Source organism: Plecotus auritus, assembly GCF_963455305.1.
Source record: "Plecotus auritus genome assembly, chromosome: 6".
Taxonomy (NCBI): domain Eukaryota; kingdom Metazoa; phylum Chordata; class Mammalia; order Chiroptera; family Vespertilionidae; genus Plecotus; species Plecotus auritus.
This window is the reverse complement of record NC_137773.1, coordinates 3,181,092-3,204,509: the sequence shown is the minus strand read 5'-3', so window position 1 is coordinate 3,204,509 and position 23,418 is coordinate 3,181,092. Positions and strand designations below refer to the sequence as shown.

At 51.5% G+C, this 23,418-nt stretch overlaps 2 protein-coding genes across 2 annotated transcripts in view; both read right to left on the bottom strand.

Moving 5' to 3' along the window:
* The window catches only part of CYTH3 (cytohesin 3), a 52,270-nt gene extending 33,201 nt beyond the window's left edge, over positions 1 to 19,069 (bottom strand). The window contains exon 1 of the mRNA XM_080676354.1: positions 18,909 to 19,069. Coding sequence (XP_080532480.1) covers positions 18,909 to 18,951 — 43 coding nt within the window. The 5' untranslated portion in view covers positions 18,952 to 19,069. The remainder of the gene's footprint in view (positions 1 to 18,908) is intronic.
* The window catches only part of SMIM10L3 (small integral membrane protein 10 like 3), a gene marked incomplete at its 5' end in the record, with an annotated part of 95,518 nt that overhangs the window by 21,326 nt on the left and 50,774 nt on the right, over positions 1 to 23,418 (bottom strand). The window lies entirely within an intron of this gene.

The following is a 23,418-nucleotide window of genomic DNA, read 5'->3' as shown; positions in this document are numbered from 1 at the left end:
CTGTGAGTGAGAATGGGGCAGGAGAGTGTTAGAGGGGCCATGTGAGAAGTTTCTTGAAGGGTCACCAAAACGTGTCCCTCGGTGGGAAGCAGAGAGTCAGTGCGAGGAGCCAGGAGCCTGGCCCGCCGGCGTGAACAGGCCGCCAGCGGCCAGCTGCGAACACGTTCTCTTCCCCGTGCCCGTGCGCTTAAGTGCGAGACCCACTAAGGCGACGCCTATAAAGCTGAAACCCTTAACTCATCCGCAGGCACTTCTGTGCTGAAATCGGCGTAGTTACTACTGACCGGTGCCTGGAAGCCCAGAGACGTAGAGAGATCGCCTAAAAACAGAGCCTGGACTTCACGGAATCCCGCCCGGAAAGCCCACCTGGGGGAACAACCGGAGAGTGCTGCGGCGCTGCACGCTTCTCCCCCGGCCGCGCCGGCTCCACGGCACCCAAACAGGATGTCTGGCTGCAATTAGGCGAAATCCGAGAGATCTGACCTCCCCGGCAGAAAAAACGGAAAACAAAATGTTCGAGACGCACAAGCATGTGAGAACCACTGGCCTTAGGGTAACGACACCCATGGCCAAGGCTGCTGGGGGCTCGGACTCCCCCTGGGCTGCCCGGTGCTGGGGTGCCCGTCCCCGGAGGCAGCGCCCATCGAAGACGCCGGGCTTCGGAGGCAGTGCCTCGCCCAGAGGGCAACGCGGAGGTTCAGCTGGAGGGAACTGCCGGTCCTGCTCGGGTTGGCTCTCCGGTGAGCGCCTAGAGCTCTGCTGAGCGGATCTGAGAGCGCTCAGCCCCGGGGCTGCTGGCCCAGCTCGCGGCCACCTGTGTGCGCGCACGAGCGCTCTGGACGGGTCCATCAGGAGGGCTCGGGCCCCGGGTTCTTCCTCACAGTGGCTGTTTTCTGCCGCCTCACGCACCGCCTCTGGTTGCATGGTGACATACACAACAAGATTATAAGGGAAAAACCAAACGCCCACCAGGCTAGTCGCAAACAAAATGAGCACTTCAGGGCGGAACCTAATTTAGCCTCTGCAAGGAGCCTCCCAGACCTGCCCCTGTTGCCTGAATACTTTCACAGGGTGTCACTTTTTTCCCACCCTGCCCTTTCCTTCTTGAATTTTCATACAATGAGTTTGCTACGACCATCCCCGGATATGCTAGCAACAACCAAGAAGTTACAGCTGGATCCTGTATTGGACTCAGCTGCAGCTGGAGTTTAAAAATGTCCACGGCCAATAGGAAAGCGCTGAGTGAGGGAGGAAAAAGCCAGGCTCATTCCTGAGAGTTAAGGCGGGTTCTCCATCCAGGGAGCTGGCAGCCACAGCGGCTCTTTTGTATTATGTAAATACAGTTTGTCTCCCCACATTTCCAACGCTGAAGTTCACGTCTTTATGAAGCCATGGCCAAACATTAAAATAAAACTCTACTGCACGAAGCCAGATCGCTAATCACCTCCATGTGGGGCAGGACCACGGTGCATATCTGCTCCCAGTGCACCCACGCACACAGCCCACTGATACCCGAGCCGCTCAGTAACTCCTTTTGGTTACCGATCAAATCCACATTTACCAAGAACAAGAAAAATGCATGTGACTTTGACTTTGAATCAAGTAAATGCTTTTAACCTATTCATAAAAATTTAAGCTCTAGCCAGTTTGGATCAGTGGTTAGCGCATCGGCCTGCAGACTGAAAGGTCCCGGGTTCGATTCTGGTCAAGGGCACATGCCCGGGTTGCGGGCTCAATCCCCAGTAGGGGGCGTGCAGCAGACAGCCGATCAATGATTCTCTCTCATAGTTGATGTTTCTCTTTTTCTCCCTCTCCCTTCCTCTCTGAAATCAATAAAAACATATTTTTAAAAAATTAAAATGACATTAAGTAAACAAAGCACTTCTCTTTGCTGTTTTTACATGCCATCTAGACTGTAGGAGGCAAATCATATTAGGCAACAAGCATGGACGGCTCTTCGGAGTCACTGTCACCATGAAAAAGTCCTTTAAAGGCTCAGGAGAGCCCTAACCGTTTGGCTCAGTGGATAGAGCGTCGGCCTGTAGACTAAAGGGTCCCAGGTTCGATTCTGGTCAAGGGCATGTACCTTGCTTGCGGGCACATCCCCAGTAGGGGGTGTGCAGGAGGCAGCTGATCGATGTTTCTCTCTCATCGATGTTTCTAACTCTCCCTCTCCCTTCCTCTCTGTAAAAAATCAATAAAATATATATTTTTTTAAATTGTTTGTTTTTCCAAACAGACAACCAAAATGAGAAAACAAAGAAACAACCCTCAAATGAAAGAACTAGCGAATTCTCCAGAAGAAGAGATAAATGAAGCAGAGATAAGCAATTTATCTGAAACAGAGCTCAGAGTAATGATGTTAAAAATACTCAACAGTATGAAAAAAGATATAGTAACTATGAAAAAAGAACAGTCTGAGATAAAGAATGACATAGCACAAATCAAGAACACATTGGGCCAAAACCGGTTTGGCTCAGTGGATAGAGCGTCGGCCTGCGGACTGAAAGGTCCCAGGTTCGATTCCGGTCAAGGGCATGTACCTTGGTTGCGGGCACATCCCCAGTAGGGGGTGTGCAAGAGGCAGCTGATCGATGTTTCTCTCTCATCGATGTTTCTAACTCTCTATCCCTCTTCCTTCCTCTCTGTAAAATATCAATAAAATATATTTAAAAAAAAAAAAAAGAACACATTGGAAGGAATACACAGCAGATTAGGGGAAGCTGAGGATCGAATCAGTGAATTAGAAGACAGAGTTGAAAATATCACTCAGAGAACCAAAAAGAAAAAGACAATTAAGAAACAGGAGGACAGCTTAAGGGAGCTGTGGGACAATGTGAAACGTAACAGTATTAGAATAGTAGGTGTGCCAGAAGAGGCAGGAAGGGGGGAATAGAGAAGGTGTTTGAAGAAATAATGTTAGAAAACTTCCCTAACCTGGTAAAGGAAAAAGTCACACAAGTTCAGGAGGCACAGAGAACCCCAAACAAGAAGAACCCAAACAGACCCACGCCCAGACATGACATAATTAAAATGCCAAAAATTAAAGACAAAGAGAGAATCTTAAAGGCAGCAAGAGAAAAGAAGACTGTTACCTACAAAGGAGCTCCCATAAGGCTGACACCTGATTTCTCATCAGAAACTCCACAGGCCAGAGGGAACAGCATGAAGTACTCAAGGTAATGGAAAGCAAGGATCTGAGACCAAGGTTACTGTATCCAGCAAGGCTATCATTCAAAATAGACGGTCAAATAAAGAGCTTCCCAGACAAAAAAAGGCTAAAGGAGTTCATCACCACCAAGCCAGCATTACAAGAAACGCTAAAGGGATTGCTGAGAAGAACAAACAGAGAGAGGAACCTAGCCATACAGAATTAAAATGGCTATAAAGAAGTACCTCTCAATAATAACCCTAAATGTAAACAGATTAAGTGCTCCAATCAAAAGGTGTAGGGTAGCTGAATGGATACAAAAACATGACCCAACTATATGCTGTCTACAAGAGACCCACCTCAGAACAAAAGACACATAGGATGAAAGTGAAGGGATGGAAAAAAATTTTCCATGCAAATGGAAAAGAAAAAAAATAGCTGGAGTAACAATACTCATATCCGACAAAATAGATTTTAAAAGCATCATGCTAAGTGAAATAAGCCAGTTGGAGAAAGATAAATATCATATGATCTCACTCATTTGTGGAATATAATGAACATAAACTGATGAACAAAAATAGAGCCAGAGGGGAAAAATATTCTAGAATCTAATAGAAGTAATCCTGTTATTTGCAGATTTTTAATATTTCCTACAACTTTTGTGCTATCATACTATATTGGTACAGTTTTGGTAATATTATTATACTTAAAATCCTCTTGTTCTTGAAATATTAATGTTTATTGCATGTAATATTATTATATGTAAAATCATTTTTCTTGAATAATTGGTGTTTATTGCATGTAACATTATCATATTTAAAAGTTTTTCTTGAAATAAAAAAACGGGAAAAAAGCAAAAAAATTGTTTTTAACTATAATATGTATTAGAGAGAAAGCGAATGTGGCAATATGTTAGCAGTGATGAGTTTAGGTGAAGGATATACAGGTATTCATTGCACCATTCTTTCCACTTTCCTGTAGACTTGAAATTTTCAAAATGCAAAGCTGGGGGAGAAAGGATGCAATACTCACACCGCCGACCACCAGTTACCCCTGAACCCAAATACGACGGTCCTTCCAAGCTGCTCTGCGCAGCGGGAAGGAGGACGAGGGGCCACGTGTGTGGGGACAGGGTTCACTGCTGACCCAGTGTTGGGATTTTTGGAAAATTATTAAGTAATTCCACTTGGGTTTTTTAATGTCCATTTTACATATGAGGAGCCTGACCCTTAGGGAGATCGGTATCTCGCACAAGGACTCCGGCTGGAAGTGCCTGGAGCTGCACGTATTTACTTAAAAATATGTCAACAACAAATAACAGTCCGGTCAGATGTTTAAACAAACCTCAGTCAGTACACAGAGAGCAGAGACACAGTCCTCGGAACAAACCACGCGCACTCAGCGGACTGAGTTCCGCCTGGCCGGGGGGTCACCCGAGATCTCCTTCAGCGGCTGACCCGACAGCACAGGCACGAACTCTGAAATCTCTCTTCCCACAGACCAGGGGTTGGGCCTCTCCGTCCCATGGACCCTGATTATCTGGGAAGGGGTGGCTGTGTGGTTATCGCTGCACGACTCATCCCAACGAAGTCGGCCTCAAGGAGCAGCGGCCCCGAAAAGAAAGGCAGCCCTCCAGGGTTGTGAGGGTCCCATAGCCCAGATCCCAATGAACAGATGAAAGCAGCAGTCTAGGGAGGGAGGGAGGGAGGGAGGGAGGGAGGGAGGGGGGACATGTCTAGGGACTAGGAAAAAGGCGCTTCAAAGAAACAGGCAGAAACGGTCTCATAAATCCACAGCCCACCCTAAAAGACAGGCTCCCCTTTCCAGCATTTGGGAAGATGTGGATAAGGATTACCACCCCAAGCTAGCCTTTTTTTTTTTTTTTTTTTTAATATTTTATTGATTTTTTTTTTTTTTTACAGAGAGGAAGGGAGAGGGACAGAGAGTTAGAAACATCGATGAGAGAGAAACATCAATCAGCTGCCTCCTGTACACCCTACTGGGGATGTGCCCGCAACCAAGGTACATGCCCTTGACCGGAATCGAACCTGGGACCCTTGAGTCTGCAGGCCGACGCTCTATCCACTGAGCCAAACCGGTTAGGGCCCAAGCTTAGCCTTTTGATCTTTTTAGCCACTGGAAGTTGGAATGACTTTGACTATCAGTAGCTTCACAACTTTAATTAAGGAATTCCCCGTCACCAACCTCACCGTGTTTCCTGATGGCTGAAACCAACCTCACAGGTCAGAGAGCCTCTAGGCGTCCCATCCAAAGGGAGACAGCGGGTGAGGCGGTGGGCAGGGCAGGGCTCCGCCTCGGCACTCCCCCAGGCGGCCCGAAGCTGGGATGAGACTCTTCTCTCAAGAGGGGCCTTTTTCCCTACCTCAAACCTACACAGGTAGCATGGACAGGGGGAGTAAGACTTCCAATGCAGAACGAGCCACAACGCTTCTGAAATCGTCTTTGTTATCTCTACATGCAGGACACTCCGCTCTTGGCTAGATCACAATGCCTGCCGGGAAGACAGGCAGAACAGCAGCCCCAGACCCCTCCAGAATGGGGGGGCGAGGGGGGCAACAGAGAGCTTAAACCCTACAACCAAACGTCTAAGCACCGAGAGCAGCAGAACCCAAGGGAAATATCTGTTTATGCTCTTTCCAGATTAAAAAAAAAAATTAGTCATGTCCTGCATGTCCAGCCAAATCACTGGGCATCTGTGAGGCAGAGCTGCGAGGGTGCCAACCGGGTGTGGGGCCCCCACCCCACCCGGACACGTTCCTCTGTCTGCCGCCACCAGCGGGCAGTGCCCCAGGAGAAGGGCTAATGAGCAAGATGTTGAGTCAAGACCAGTCTGACCCCAGGAAGGAGGAAGGAGGCAGCTGGCATCCAGTTTCTTTTGTAAAACAGAAACGTCAGGGCAGCCACTGACTCGCCTTCAGCATCACTGCTCTGAATGAAAAGCGACGTTTTAGAAACACATCACTTTGGGGAACGCACAGGAGACCCCGTGATTCCCGGGAAAATGCAACGTTTTGGAACATTCGTCCGATATCAGGGTTCTTCTGACACAAGCCAATGAAAGCCTCATTCTCCTCTCAAGATGCTTCCTCTCGGGAGCGGGAGACACTGAGTCAGGCTGCAGCCACGGTCCTCCCACACGGGGGCCGCGGCTCGGCCTGTGAGCCAGCCACACATGTGAAAGTCACTGCCACGGCCAGTTTCCCACACTTCCAACACAAACAGAGGGAATTCATTCTGTCTCGATTCAAAAAATTTTAATCTGATTACTGGAACTTGGGGGGGAAAAAACCCTTCTTGATCATTTTATTTCCTCTCTGCTAAAAACTGAAAGGAAGTCTCCTGTCTTCTAACAGAATATTAAAAGGCCAACGTCGGCACTTTCAAGGACCGCATTTTAAAAATGTGTTAAAAACACATGTACTCATAAGGAACTGCTGAATGAGCCTATTAATGGGCTTGTAAGCAAGTGAAAATATATTTTGTCTTATTCAAAGTAGGAGAAAGTGTTAACCTCAAAAAGAAAATGTAACCTAACTCCGTTCTTAACAGTGACACACACACACACACACACACACACACACACACACACACGTGGGCAGAAGCAGGTTGGAATCCCAGGCGGCGGGCTGCCCGGCAGGTCCCTGGATTCAGGCTCGCTTTCTGACCCTCAAAGTCCACGAGGGTGTGCGAACAATGCTGGTCGGCGATGCGCGCACTGACAAGGTGGTTGGCACGTGCCCGGCGCCACGGTGACCTTCTGAGTGGATCAAGCCACGGTAATCGGCAGAACCGGCGCGTCTCTTTCCGGACGAACCACTGCAGGCCGGCGTGGCCACCCCGGGGTGTTCAGTGACTCCACGTGCGCTCCATGGCGGCGGGATCCTGGCTGAGTGGATGAGAGTGAAACCTGCGGGGCTGCAGGCGGGATCAGGCGGGATCAGGCGGGATCAGGCGGGATCAGGCGGGAAGCCTCGGCTCCCGGTTCCAGGGAGCCTCTACCCGGCCTTGTAAACAAGGAGGCATTCACTGTCCCAACGACAGGAAGTGCGGAGACAGGCAGGCTCGTGGGCGGGTGACGGCTCAACCACTGGGCCGAGGACCCAGCTGGTCACGCTCAGCCTGCGAGCCGGGCTGCCAGACCCGAGGGTCCCTGTGGGTGTCAGCTGGCTGCCCAACAGGCCCAGCCAAGCCCATCGTAAGGAGAGGGACCGTTTCTGCCTTGTCTGTTGTTCTAGGAAGGAAGACACCTTCCCAGGAAGAACCCTGCCGACGGCCCTCAAGCTGGCTGGCCAGATCTGGGTTACACGCCCCCCTCCCATCAGAGACGAGGAAAAGGGGCAACCTTGCCTGGTGGTGCTAAGGTGCCCTCCCCCAGGAGTGGGCATCTGTATGAACCAGCATCAGGGCTCTTTCCAAGGACCAGGGGGGTGGCCCTGTTTAGGGGCGGATACAGCCCCGGCATGGCCACACACTGCACCGCGTGAACAAGACTTCCCCCCAAAACATCTAGATCCCGTTTCATGGTTTAAAATCAAGGGCTGACATTTAAAAGTTACATTTTGTCGCAAAGAAAACAATTTTTAAATATTTTTTAAACTACCAGCCACCCTAGCACTTAATTTAATTACAGAAACAGCTAGTTACTCCTTTAATGAACCCTCACATTATCAAATTGTGGCTTTAAAAAGAACCTCTAGAATGTAAAATAATAAATGCAACCCAGATGTTCACTGAAAAATGAAAACAAGATTGTTTTTACTTCATAGCAACCAAATAGGTCAACCCATTTCCTCCTCCAGAGAATTCTCAGAGGACCACAAACTCCACGCGGAGAGCATGTGTTTCATATGTATCTGTCCACACAAGAAGGAAACTCTGCCGTCCAAGACAAACGGAGAATATTACATGTTCCCATGGAAGTGGGTCTGAAGCTGCAGCCAGGCTGTCTGCACGGTGCCAAACATCTGGATGAAGACTGGAAAAGAAATCGCTAATTACCCAGATACTGGGAAATACTTTTCAATCATCATTAAAATGTCCAGCTTTTATAGCAAGCTGCTGTTTTTATATATCAATTACAGGACTAAGCTTTTCGAGAAGAAGAGGACAGTCATTAAAAATAGCTCTGCTGAGAGTTTCAGATGGGCTGACTGTCCCGTCCACGCAGGGGTCCCGGGGACTTACTGAGAACGCGTCAGCTCAAAGTAAACGTGCTCTGCCGAAGTTACCAACTCTTCCTGGCCAACCCAAGGGACTGAGGTGAGCCTTTTCTAAGATTTACGTAACGCTGAAAGACATTTACCAAGACAAACAAACGTGTGCTCAATTGTCTCCGGCCAAATTGTAAGACACTACAGAATCGCCTGCCCACTCTATTCTGTCTATTGGGGCATCGACATTAACTGTAAAAGTGTATAAGCTTAACGTCAAAAGTCAGGATGGGGACCCATGTATTTTCTTACTCTTCACCTGCGGACACACTGAGAGAAACACCCATCCGTTGCCTTCCTCGCACCTTACGCTTCCCAACTGGCGATCAAACCCACAAGCCAGGTATGTGCCCTGACTGGGAACCGAACTAGCAACCCTTCGGCACACAGGATGGTGCTCAACCAACTGAGCCGCTCAGGCCGGGCGCACCCATGTATTTTCTACTCTCGCTTAAATGAGTTACTATTTTCCCCCCATATCAAAATAGTTTTAAACAGCTTTTAGGAAACGTTGGTAAAACCTATTTTTTCACTTCATTTCGCTTCCAGAGTTTCAATAGTCCTAGTCCACAATCGATAAGCCTGCTTCCTAAAGGCTCTGCCAATAACTTCCTCAAACTAACCTCTCTCCCGAGTTCACACCGAGTGTGTGCGCCAGCAGCGTGGCTGCTGTAACCCACCTGGTGGGAAACAGCGCTGGCCTCCACCAGGGGATTCACTGAGCCGTGTGGTTCCCTTTCCCCTCAGCCCCCCGGCGCTGGCTTTCCTTCCCCCTTCTCCTAACAACCCCCGGGGAGGGCCCTGGCCCGTGCTCTCCGTCCGGCCAGGAACACTGTCCCTCGCCCACTGTGGTCTAGCCTGCCTTCTCTATACCTTTCACCAAACTGGGTGGGGTTTTTTGTTTGTTTTTTTTTAAATGTATTTTATTAATTGTTTACAGAGAGGAAGGGAGAGGGAGAGATAGTTAGAAACATCAACGAGAGAGAACATCGATCAGCTGCCTCCTGCACACCTCCCACTGGGGATGTGCCCGCAACCAAGGTACATGCCCTTGACCGGAATCGAACCTGGGACCTTCCAGTCTGCAGGCTGACGCTCTATCCACTGAGCCAAACCGGTTTCGGCAAACTGGGTGGTTTTTTAAAAAATGTTTTTTATTGATTTCAGAGAGGAAGGGAAAGGAGAGAGAGAGAATCATTGATCAGCTGCCTCCTGTATGGTCTCCGCTGGGGATGATCGAGCCCCCAACCAGGGTATGTGCCCCGACCAGGAATCAAACCGTGACTTCCGAGTTCATAGGTCGATGCTCAACCACTGAGCCATGCCGGTTGGGCCAAACTGGTTTTTTTCACGTCACCAAATCCAGTAGACACTATGCTCATTTTCCTCTGCCTTGCACGACATTCCACACAGCTGGCTGCTATCTTCTCTTAAAACATTCTTGCTCCTTTGACATCTGCAGTGCCACCCACACCTCAGGGTCTCCTCCCACCCTGGGGACCGTTCCTCCATCTCCTTCACGGGCTGTCCTCAGTCCTGGGATTTTTCTCCTGTCCCTCAACTCTCCCCACGACGTGGTCTCATTCATCCCTCCCCATGACTAAAGAGTCTTCCCCATGTTCATCTCCTGCCCAGACCCCATCCCTCCCCATGACTAAAGAGTCTTCCCCATGTTCATCTCCTGCCCAGACCCCATCCCTCCCCATGACTAAAGAGTCTTCCCCATGTTCATCTCCTGCCCAGACCCCATCCCTCCCCATGACTAAAGAGTCTTCCCCGTGTTCATCTCCTGCCCAGACCCCATCCCTCCCCATGACTAAAGAGTCTTCCCCGTGTTCATCTCCTGCCCAGACCCCATCCCTCCCCATGACTAAAGAGTCTTCCCCATGTTCATCTCCTGCCCAGACCCCATCCCTCCCCATGACTAAAGAGTCTTCCCCATGTTCATCTCCTGCCCAGACCCCATCCCTCCCCATGACTAAAGAGTCTTCCCCATGTTCATCTCCTGCCCAGACCCCATCCCTCCCATGACTAAAGAGTCTTCCCCATGTTCATCTCCTGCCCAGACCCCATCCCTCCCCATGACTAAAGAGTCTTCCCCATGTTCATCTCCTGCCCAGACCCCATCCCTCCCCATGACTAAAGAGTCTTCCCCATGTTCATCTCCTGCCCAGACCCCATCCCTCCCATGACTAAAGAGTCTTCCCCATGTTCATCTCCTGCCCAGACCCCATCCCTCCCCATGACTAAAGAGTCTTCCCCATGTTCATCTCCTGCCCAGACCCCATCCCTCCCCATGACTAAAGAGTCTTCCCCGTGTTCATCTCCTGCCCAGACCCCATCCCTCCCCATGACTAAAGAGTCTTCCCCAAGTTCATCTCCTGCCCAGACCCGTCTTCTGAGCTGCGACTCCCACACAGCAACTGCCTTCCTACCGTGGCCACCGGGATCTCCCGCGGAGTCGTCCAGCCTTAAAGACCAAAAGTGAACTCCTGGGATCCCGCTTCTGGTAAAAGCTGAATGGCTTGTTGCAGACCAGTCCCTCTGCCGAAGACACTGGAAGAGCGGAACAAATCACAAGCAACAACTGCCCGGAGGCATCGGAGCGCTACCGGTGCAGACAGGACTGGGGGGCCAGGGTCCCAGAAAGGCGAGCCCCATAACCTGAGCCCCTCTTCTCGACACATTTGCCGATTCACAGCAGAGACTGAGAGGTCAGAAAGCTAAGCACAAACAAGTGGCTGAGAGGCTGAGCGGCAGCAGAATCCACAGCAGTCTTCGGGGGCGGGGACAAAAACTAGAGTTGGGGGGCTGCCAAGCAGAAGAGGCCCTGGAAACACCCTGGCTTTGAGCTAGGACCACCGGAGAGCTACAGCCTAGGAGAAGGGTAAACCAGAAGTAACCCAATCCTCACCATTTTAAAGTGATATTTCCCTACTTAACTGCCTGCCAGAAGGCTCTCTAGAGCAGGCACAGGAACACGGCAAACTCATTCGTCCACGGAGCCAAATACCAACAGGACAACGATTGAAATTTCTTTTGGGAGCCAAGTTTTTTAAACTTAAACTACTTCTAACACTACTTCTTCAAAATAGACTCGCCCAGGCCGTGGTATTTTGTGGAAGAGCCACACTCAAGGGGCCAACGAGCCACATGTGGCTCGCGAGCCGCAGTTTGCCGACTGCTGCTCTAGAGGAAGATAGCCAGAGTCTCCAATTCTCTCTTCAAACTTTCACACACAATTGTGACAATTTAATTAAGGCTTAGCAGGCACCCGGCCAGCGTTGCTCAGTAGTTGAGCGTTGACCCATGAACCAAGAGTTCACTGGTTCAATTCCCAGTCAGGGCACATGCCCGGGTTTCAGGCTCGATGCCCAGGTTGCAGTTTCTCTCTCGTCGCTGTTTTTATCGCTCTGTCCCTCTCCCTTCCTCTCTCCCTAAAATAAATTTGAAAAACATTTTTAAAAAAAGCAGCAGCAGCAGCTTACCAGGCGATCTAGAATCAAGATAATATGAATGAAAACCAAGGGTAAAATAGATAATGGAATATGTAAGTATCAGACAGACTTTACAATAATTGTGATTAATAAATTAGTTGTCAAGGTAAAAATTTTCAGCAGAAAAGAATTAAGAAAACTGAAAAAGACAGTAAGTGAAATTAAGAACTTAGTCAACGGGTTTAGTAGCAGATTAGATAGAGCTGAAGAGGAAATTAATACACTGGAATATAGGTCGGAAGAAAATGCACAGAGTGGAGAATGGAGAGATGAAGACAGGAGTCTGAGAGACATGCAGGATGTGATGAGGAGAGAGTCCAAGAAGGAGAACAGATAAGGAATGTGGCCAAAGGAACGAAAGAAGAGTCATGACCAAGGGGACTCCAAGTCTAATGCAAGAGCAAGTCTTGTCATGGCGCTACCCAAGGAAGAACCACCACGTCAATCCCAAGCAGGACAGACTCAAAGAAAACCACGCCTGGACACGTCACGGGAACACGGCTGAAAGCCAAAGGCACAATGCCTTCAAAAGAACACGACAGCCCTGGCCGGTGTAGCTCAGTGGACAGAGCTTCCGCCCGCAAACTGAAGGGTCCTGGATGGGATTCTGGTCCAGGGCACGCACCTTGGTTGCGGGTTCCCCAGCCCTGGTCGGGGCACGTGCTGGAGGCAACCAATCTATGTGTCTCTCTCACATCGATGTTTCTCTCTGTCTCTCCCTCCCCCTTCCACTCTCTCTAAAAATCAATGGAAAAATATCCTCGGGTGAGGGTTAACCAAAAAAATAAAATAAAAGTTGCTTCTAAAACAAAACAAAACAAAAACACACACAAGACATACAGCTGATTTCTCAACAGAAACCACAGAAGCCAGAAGCCAAAGAAATGGCGTGTCAGAGCACCTACAACTGCACACCCGGTGACAATACCCTTCAAAAGTGAGGACAAAATAATGGCATCTTGACAAAAACACAAGGGGACCCTCCGAATGGCCTTCTCCTCTCCATCGCCGAGCAGCGGCACCTCCCACACAGACGCAGCCAGAAACCTAGACATCCTCGATTCCTCCAGTTCCCTCACCTCCAACCCCCAAGCTGTCGCGTCCATTTGATTCTCCAAAAATACATCTCGTCGCTCGTAAAGCAATGCAAATTAAAACAGCGCATCGCTTCTCACTCGGGAGGCAAACGCCAAGAGCCGATTAGCATGCTGAGGATGCTCCCGGGGAGGAAGCAATCTGTCCGTATCTAGGGAAACCGAAAGCAAACCTGGAACCCACCACCTCGAGGCTGGAGATAGGCCGGAGACGAGCTTTCGCACCTCCGCAAAAGGAAACGAGGCTGAGGCTCACCTCGCTGTGTGTCACCACAGTGCATGATCAACACGCAAGTCCAGCACAGGGCAAGGCCAACAGAACGTTCCGGTAGTTACGAGGAATAAACAGCGTCTACCACTCTCAGCTGAACCCCAGCACCTGCTTCCTCCCTGGTGCGCCCAGGTCCTCTCATCCCCTCCTCCAACCCACGGTCCAGGCAGTAGCCAGGAACGCCCTTCTTAAAGAGGCTTTGTGCACCGTGGCCAAGAATACGCCTCGGAGGCCCAAATGCCTGGGTTCGAATCTCAGCTCCACCACCTGCTAGCTGGGGAATTGGAAGCAAGTCACTGGGCTTCCCTTTGCCTCGTGTTCCTCTTTTTTTCTGTCCATGTTAAGAACCTAGGAGGGTTCCTTTGAAGAGTGAGCAGGTTAAAATGTGTAAAGCACACAGGACAGCACCCAACACGGAGAGCAGGATGTAAATATTAGCTACGGTCACTGAAGGTAACCAAATGGCATTCTCCCGCTGAAGACCCTTCCTTTCCCACTGAAACCACCTGTTGTGGCCCCAGGCCTGCCCCCCGCGCCCCCCCCCCTTCTTTCCCTGCTCAGGCCACACAAAGCTTCAAGCCTCTGACACACTCAGCTCCCTCCAGCCCAGTGCCTGCCCTCGGCCCGGTCACTATATCCTTCAGGTTGCATCTGAGAGACCCTCCACGAGGCCTTCCCTGGCCAGATGGCTGTGCCCACACTTCTCCTGCCCCCCATGCCCCACCCACCCTCACTCTCCCCTCCGCCCCTCACAGATTTCCTTCAACACGCTTTGCCTAATTTGCCGTTATTTTCCATATCCTTTTCTGTCTGTCTCCCATCTAAACAGAAGCTCCATGCGCACAGGCCGAGAACTCCCCTGCCCTGTTCACAATGCTCCCTCGTGCCAAGCCCAGGACCGCGTCGGTGGGGTGCTGTCAGTACTTGCTGAGTAAGTAAACACTCTAGAAAGAACGCTAAGCGCACTCTCAAGGCGCTGCCCTGTCACTCTGCGAACGTCCCAAAGAATGATGGGTATTCGTTTCCTATGCACAGGCTGGAAACGCAAGCCCTGTCTTTATAACTTGCTACATGTTAAAGGGCGTTTTCTGACCAGTATATTACTGTTCCGGAATCGGTTTGCCCACTTAGGGAAAAGTAAAGGCAGACTTCAACTTCTTTTTATTTCAAAAAAATTTTAAAGCATATAGCGAGAAGTTTCCTTTGCACCTGCATTCCCACCGGCCCAGTTCCCATCACCCTCCCAAGCAGGTAACCCTTGTTATTAGTTCCTTGTATACCTTTCCCGAGAATTTGCATGCACTTCCTTCCTCTCTCCCAGAAAAACAATGGGCATTTTCCCACACTTTGCTTCTGTAACTCTTTCTAAGGAATCCATACAGAGCCTCCCGGTTCCTTTCCACAACCGCACCGCTGCGCTCCCCGCCTGCACACAGGAAGGTTTATCTGGCCAGTTCCCTGAGGAGGGGCCCTCCAGTTACTGTCCACCTTGGACTGTCACCAACAAGGCAGGGAATAGTCTCGTACCTGTGGTATCTCACACAGGTACAAATACACTGGCAGGTTCAATTCCTAGACCTGGGGTGGCTGGGTCAAAGGATTTATACACCTGTCACTTTAAAAGCTGCTGCCCAATGCCCCTTTATTGATGGGATTCACCCAGAGAGAACCTGGGTTCTCCCTCCTCCTGCCAATCTCCCACCGGAGGCCCCACTGGCCAAACCCACCCCAAGCCAGCGGGCCCAAGGGTCTGGGAAATGCTGCCTGCAGGGCGAGTCCCTCCCCCCCCCCCCCCCCCCCCCCCCGCTCCAGGGGGAGGCAAGCAGTGGATCTGAGCCAACAGGACGCAGGCTGGCGCTGCCTCCTTAAGAGCTGGAACTAATTTACACTCCCATGGCCAACAGATGCTTTCAGACGTGGGGGTTATCGCTTGCCTGACAGGTGAAACCCGGGACCCCAACCTTGTGGTCATTTATTTTACTGAGTGAGGCTGAGCATCTTTTCATGTGAGACACAGACTGAATCCTCATCTACACAGACTGGTTGGGGTTGGGGGGGAAGGGGGGGGGGAGATTAAGGGAAAAGCCAGCAAAGTTATTCACCTCCTCGGCCACAGATGGTCCATTCAGGAACTTCAATCAGACAGATTCCCAAGCTGAGCATTGCGATGCTGGCAGCGAGCCGAACTGGCCAGTCACCTGCCCAGCAGAGACACATCTCAGGAACTGTTTTAGAAAAACTGAATGGCAACCAAGCCCCAAAGGAACCAGCCATACCTTAACTGCACTCCGCACGCACTGTAAGCAACAATGTGTTCTTGTAATCTCATCCCCCCCACTTCCTCCCTGGCACTGCCTTCCAACCATTCATGCCACCCTCCCTCTCCTTATCGCTCCCTGAAAGAACAAATAATAATACGCTGGACCAAATTTAAATTATGAAAACAGCACATAGGAGTCATTTTTAAAAAGTCTTTTAACCCAACCAGCACGTTAGCAAAAAGAGCTTTTACGTTATCTGTTGCCCCTGCTGTAACTGTGGGAAGAGATTACTTGCCCCCTCCTGTAAACAACCTGAGACAGACTTCCCGTAAACAGTGCTGTACTATTACTCTGAAACATACCCCCCAAAAAGTGATGTTTAACAATGGCTGGCAAATGACTTCGTGGCCTTTCCGAAGTCCGTACTTTATTTCCTAAAACATGAATTTTAAAGCAAAGCATTTTTTTTTTTTAGAAATATAAATGGTAGTAATAAGTAAAGAAATGTAAAGAAGTGGGTTAATTTCAAACCCTCCAGTAATCAAGAGTTATATACGAGCACAACTAATTCATACAATAATCACTTATTCAAAAACCTGCTTATCCTAAGATCGCCGAACATATTTTTACGTGTCTTCCATAATGCAAGGAAGAAAGAGCTCAATAAACCGTATCCGTAAAGGTTAAGTGTTGTTTTCCAGGGCCTAGCACGCTGCCTGGCATCTTAGTAGACAATAAGTTACCCGTTCATTCTCGACTGTTCCATGAGGTGGATTAAGTCATACATTTAAATAATCAGACCCTTTTCCTACTGCAGGGAACATTTTTTATAAGTTCTTTCGTTCAAATTTCAAAGGAATACACATCATTCAGAAACTTGAATACAAAAATTAAGTAAATGAAACATAGTATCACCATGTTTACACTGTGTAGACCATGATACATAAAACTGCTTTATTTTTTAATGGTTGTAAAACAATTCATCCAATAAACTTCCCACAGTCTACCTCACCGGTCTCCTGTTGGGCGCTGCTGCTTCCAATTTTCAGCGATTAGAGTGCAATGCACATCTTCACACGTGAAGTGTTGCTTTTGAATTTCCAGATTGTATTCCCAGAAGAGGTATGAACCGCCCAAAGACAGTCCTCAGACTTCTGATACTTAACACCACCCTTCGTTACTAAGGACCGATAAACTTCTGGGGCCCACTGGCTTCCTTTTCTCAGCCTTTAAACCTACTTTTACTTTCAAGCCTTCTGCATTCCTTGACTGACTCCAAGAGCCAGAAAGATCTCCCAAACAAAACTGCCAGCAGGGAACACAGTCTACTTAGTATAACATGGTCATAGCTAGTAACTCTGTACGGAGCCAGGTGGGCATTAGAAGTATCAAGGGATCGCCGAAATCGGTTTGGCTCAGTGGATAGAGCGTCAGCCTGCGGACTGAAAGGTCCCGGGTTCGATTCCGGTCAAGGGCATGTACCTTGGTTGCGGGCACATCCCCAGTGGGAGGTGTGCAGGAGGCAGCTGATCAATGTTTCTCTCTCATCGATGTTTCTAGCTATCTATCTCTCTCCCTTCCTCTCTGTGAAATATCAATAAAATATATTTAAAAAAAAAGAAGTATCAAGGGATCACTTCGTAAATTATAGAGCTGTCTAACCTCTGCGCTGTACACCTGAAACAAATACAAAATACTAAATACCAACTGGAATTGAAAAATAAAAACGGGGAGGGGAGAGAGAGAAAGGTACATCATGTTTTCAACTTGGCAATCAGTGAAATGTTTTTATTTTGAAATCCAGATTCCCAAAAGGAAATTTCACCACCCAGGTCACACAGCCAAGACTGACTGAAGACTGTCCACAGTTCCTAAGATTTAGCACATATACAAAAATAAAACTTGATACGTTTTTTAAAAAGAGAAGAAAAATAAAATTTTTTAAAAAAAGATGTTTGTCAAACATCACAAAACTTTTTTAAAATAGATAAACAGAACTAAAAGTCACCCATAACACCCACCACCGCCACCACCCAAAAAGTCACCAAGCCAGCTGGCTACTTGGACTCAAACGCCCATCGCTCCACTCTCCCCGGTTCGTCTTCCTTTTCCCGGCAGGAGGAGCCGCTCGGGGCCGCGCTCCCCACCCCGGGAGCGCCCCTGGCTGAGGCCTCAGCCGGGCAGCCAGGCTGGAGGAGGGCTGGCAAGCGGGCTCCGTCCCCCGGGCGCTTTCTTGCACCAGCCACACGCCCACGCGGGGCCACAGCGCCGCCCCAGCTCCGGCCGCGACAGCCGGGCTCGCCAAATGCCATCGCCGCCGCCAGCTCCCTCCCACCCCGGCGCGGGCCGCGTGCTCGCCGCGCACCGACCCACCTGAGCGGCCCGGGGGCTCTGAACGCACCTGGACGAGCCGCTGCACCCGGAGCCTCCGGGCGGCTGGCTGGCACCGGCAGCTGCTCGCCGTAGCCTGTAATTAAGGTGTTTTTTGTTGTTGTTTTTTTTTCAAAACGCTCCCTTATTACCAGGGGTGCCGGTGACTCGGTCTGTCAGCAGCAAGGAGGTCTGGAGTCAAAATACAGAGATCCTCAACTTCGGGTCCTCCTGTAAAACTGCGGGGGGCGGGGGGGTGCCCCTGTGCTTCCCAACCCAAGGACCCACTCCCCACCCAGGCACGTATCCTTCTTAAAGGCATAACCAGTCCTCTGTGTAATTCACAACAAATGCGACTCCGGCAGCGGCGGGGAACCGGGCGGCAGGCAGGGGCCGGCGGGGGGGGGGGGGGGTCCCAGCTGCGGGCGGGGCGGCCCCGGACTTCGGTTTCGCGAACTCGGTCACGGGTCCCGTTTCATAAAATGCGTGCGCGCCAGCGGCCCCGCCTCGCCGGAGCGACCTCCCCGACCACTTCGGACCTCACGCCGAGGAAACTGTCACGATTTCCAACCCTCTCCCCGCGCCCGCCCCTCCGGCACCCCGAGGATCCCCAATTCAAAACTTTCCTCATCTCCCGGGGACTCCCCACTTCCCACCGCTGGGAACCGCGCGGAGGGTGCTCCCGCGGCCGGGCTCGGGAGGGCGTGGACGCCCTTGGTGACAAGAGGCGGGGAAGGTCGCCCCCAAGGCGCCCTGCCCCCGGAGAGGGACCCCCGAGCCCGGCCAGAGATCCCGAGCTGCTCCCACCGGCTCGGCGGCGACCCCGCCCGTCCCTCCCCGAAGCCCCCGGACGCTCGACTCGGTCGCCGGGCCCGGCGCGCCGCGGGCCTGGGCGGTCGCCAGCCGGCACCAGCGCTGCCGGGACCCCGTCTCCCCGGGCGCTCCAGGACCCTCGACCCCCGACCTCGGACCCGCGCGTCCGCGAGCCCCACCCCAGGCCTCCAGCCCGGCCGGCCACACCTCCGACACTCACCGCCGCCCTCGCCGCCGCCGCCGCCGCCGCCGTCTTCGTCCATCTTGAGGCCGCTCCCGCTGCCGGCAAGCCCGGTGCCGGCGCGCGAGGGGCCGCGGGCGGGGGCGCCGCGGGTGCAGAGCGCGCGGGCGGCCGGGCGGCTCCAGCAGCGCGCGGGCCGGGTCGCGGCCGGACTCCTCCCGCCGGGCGGGGCGCTCGCGCTGGGCGCCGCCGTCACGTGACGCGCAGGCCCCGCCCCCGGTCGCGGTGGGCGGGGCCTCGGCGCGCGGCCACGCCCTGCCCTCTCTGTCCCGGCCGGGCGACGCCGAGACGCGCTCCCTGAAGGCAAGCCGGGCGCGCGTGGACACCTTCCCGGCCACCGCCTGGGAGCAGCCTGGGGACGGCCGTGGAGTCCGGACACGGGGACGCCCACGCTACAAAACCCGGCGGCGAGGGGTCCTCCTCGCACGTGCGCTCGGGAAAAAAGATCCAGACGTGCACGTCTTCCAAAGTCAGGCCTTCCTCCTGCGACTCCGAGATGTTTTCAGAGAAATTCCAGCCTTTCAGCTCTCTGATATATAATGGAGGCGCTCCTTTGCTGGCGAGGAGCGCGCTTTAAAACGCACACAGGGAAAGGCTCTTGAATGAGCGGCATCATGGGGCCCCCATCCGGCGCCCCTGGGACCCACCCTCGGCTCCGCAGGCACTGGCCTGTGTGGCCTCAGATGCCCTTGCAGTTTCCCTCCCGGCTCCCTTGGGAAGCTGCCAGCTGCCCTGGGTGGTGGTGCAGAAGGAGCTCTGAATGCAGTTTCCCGTGGGGCACAGCCAGGGTCCTTGGCGCAGGCCTCCCGGACAGAAGGCCTCGGCGCGCCCCTGCTCCAGGTCTGCTGCGAACCCCCTTTCTCACGGCACAGCTCGCTTCCGGCAACTCCTCCGAAGCAGCAGCCAGTGCGGCCCTCCCTGCCCAGCCTTTTTGTTCTCTTTGCTTGAACTAAATTGCATTAAAGAAAAGAAAACATTGTAATGGAGGAGTTAATTCATCTCTAACATAATTTCCCAGCAACTGTTTCGTATTTACAAATGGCCCATGGCGTGGAAGGATCCTGCTGTCATTCATCAAAGTGGACAGTTTCCACCTCTTTGTTCGAGGTTGTGGGATGATTCCAAAGAATTCAGTCTCCTAATATCCCAAGAATTAAACTGCCCAGCTTCTGAAACTTCCGCGTGCACATGTTTGGCAGCTTATGTGACAAATGTGCAATTGAAAATGGGTCTGAGCATCAGGAGATGTAGGTTGGAGATTTGGCTTCCTGGTCTGATTCCCGTCAGATTGGTAGTCTTGGAGATAACGCTGTACTTACTGAGAAAAATGATAGCATACACGGAACTTGTGGCAACTTGGTGTATTGGAAACAACGCTCTAACCAACTGAAATACCCAGCCAGGGCAGAACTTGATGATGTGATATTGGAGCTTTGATACTGTGGATTATCAATGCTTTTAAGTGCCAATTCCTAATTCTTTGGGTTTCTTAGGATGTGATCCATTGGTGCCTCTCTCAGAGTTTGAATCTGAAAATTGCTTAATTTCCATCAGAATGAAGCACAGCCCAGTTATTTGTAGACAGAATATGATATTATCCCCACAGCTAACCCTGAGCTTCCATTTCGACAAAGCCTGCAAAAATGTTGGGAGAGCCCTAACCGGTTTGGCTCGGTGGATAGAGCGTCGGCCTGCGGACTCAAGGGTCCCAGGTTCGATTCCGGTCAAGGGCAGGAGGCAGCTGATTGATGTTTCTCTCTCATCAATGTTTCTAACTCTCTATCCCTCTCCCTTCCTCTCTGTAAAAAATCAATAAAATATATATATTTTTTTAAATGTTGGGAGGCCGAAACCGGTTTGGCTCAGTGGATGGAGCGTCGGCCTGCGGACTGAAGGGTCCCGGGTTCGATTCCGGTCAAGGGCATGTACCTTGGTTGCGGGCACATCCCCAGTGGGGGGTGTGCAGGAGGCAGCTGATCGATGTTTCTCTCTCATCGATGTTTCTGGCTCTCTATCCCTCTCCCTTCCTCTCTGTGGAATATCAATGGAATATATTTTTTTTTTAAAAAATGTTGGGAGAACAGGGCGTCAGTGTCATGTCTGCACGTGAGTGGAGAAACTAGAAGACTTCAAAACCTTCACTGCTCAAATGCATTAACATCTAATGGAAAAGTGACCTAATCGGCTCACAGGCAGGTTGCCCTCACGTACAGGAACATCAAGAATGCTAGTTATCCACCAGGATAGGCACTCACTTTATCCCCAGCTTACGGGTGGTTGACTCAGATGTTGAAAGCTTTATAAGTACATTTTTGAGGAAAACAACTCATGCAGGAGACACCACCCCAAGATAACAAGTGTTAAATAAATCCTGGTTACAGCCTGGCCCGTGTGACTCAGTGGTTGATCATGGACCCATGAACCAGGAGGTCACAGTTCGATCCCCGGTCAGGGCACATGCGTGGGTTTCGGGCTCGATCCCCAGTGGGGGGCGTGCAGGAGGCAGCCGATCCATGATTCCCTCCCATCATTGATGTTTCTCTCTCTCTCTCCCTCTCGTTTTCTCTCGGACGTCAATAAAGATATTTTTTTAAAGAAAAAGAAAACCTGCTGAGGTCAGTTTCTTCCTGGTTGGCTGGGAAGAGGCCGCCCCAGCTGCCTCCAGACCCTGCACAGACCAGATCCCATCTCCTCGGATGCTGGTCAAGAAACGCACAGACCTCAGTGACCGTTGGCAGACGGGAGCCTTGACTAATCCCTCACATCTGCTCGGGGGTCTGGTCTAGGCCGGGGAAGGCGCACACAGCAGCTGGCTCACGGTCGGCTCACGGTCATGAAAGGAAAGCAATGTTTTCTGAAATCTAATTTCATCTCGGACAGAAAACCTCTCATTGGAATAGAGATGATCTTGTGCAGATCATCGCTCTCCACTCGGCCGGGTCCAAGTGTCAAGTCACATACGCATTAAATTTTCCAAAGTCCAGACGTGGCGTCCTTCCCAGCGTCCCGTCTCCCTGCCCCGTCGTTCGATGCCCCCCGCCTCCGTTCTGTGCTCCCCCCTGCAATCCACGCGATTGACATCAGGCCTCTGGCCTCACGTGACCAAGGGCAGCTTCATTCCTTTTAGATTGATTAGTAACTCTGACAGCTTTTGCAAGAACAAAAGCGGTCAAATTCCTCATTAGTGGTAATCTCGGAAAAATAATTTGGCCACCCTGTCAAGCTATTTGCCTTCAGAAGCAAAGCATTATACCCACGCGAAGCAGCCTCCGTATTAAGAGTTACTCCGTACAAGGTGTCTTCTGTAGTAATCTAAAGCTGGGTTATTTTTACCTAGTTCTTCATTTTTGTACTATGTCCCTGGCCTACTAAAAACAAACATATTTTCTTTTGTTCCACTGAGAAACATCCCCTTCAGAAGTCGGCGTGGACCTGCAGCGTGCAGCTTACAGTCATCAGGAAAATCCGTCACGGGGCAGAGCGTCCGCTCGGACGGACAATTAAAAAGAAAAAGGGTGAAAATGTTAAACAGGAGGACACAGAACATCTGTCTGTGATCACGGGCCTCTGAACAGAGTGCTCCCAGCCAGCAGCCGAGTGACAGCACGGCATCCATCACGGAGCTGGGGACCCAGAGGTCCCACTGTGTCCAATAAATGTGACTGCGACTCGCTAGGGTGGCGAGAGCCAGCCATGAGGTCAGGTCAGCTGCTGTCTTTGTCAGAGGCCACATAGCCCCCAGGAAGGCCATTGGGTCCCCGCCCTGACGCATCACAGCCCGCACCCCTCTGGTCACTGGGTGATGCAGGCACCTCCCTGCCTTGACTGTGTGACCTTGGGCAAGGGGCCTCACCTCTCGGTGCCCTCGGGTCAGCAAAAGGGGGAGTGGGCGCAGGGAAGGCGGACTTTCATGGCAGCCATGGCTGCTGCAGGAACGGTCCAGTGAGGACTCTGACCTCAAGGAGAGACAAGGCCACCTGCCCCTGTGGTCCCAGTGGAGGCCATGTGGGGGGGCAGGAATGAAGCACCCCAGCCCCTCCCAGCCAGGAGGGATCAGCAGAGGCCGGGCGGGGCAGAGTGGGGAGCGGGGAGCCTCAACTTTGCTCTCTTCTCAGCAATACGGGGGGGCCCTTCCCCAAACCAGATGTCCACAGGGGAGAACCCAGACTTCCACCCCACCTGGGACGAGGTCCCCATGGAACCAGCCTTCTCCTGTCCCTTTCCAGGGGTCTGACCTGGTCTCTGAAGGTCCCTGCCTCTTCGGGGGGGCCCCCCCTACACTGCCCCAGAGGACCCTAAGTGGGTGGAGCTGCCTGGGAAAGGGCACAGGGAGCTACAGAAGTTTTAACCGCATGGAAAAAGACCCCACAAAATGTAGTGGCTCTTAAAGGAGAAGGAGGGGACCACGGGTGGTCTGGCTTTGACTCTGCTTCTGCGTCAGGTTCGTGCACTGAGGATTTGGGGATCACTGCTGTCATTTGGAGTTTCT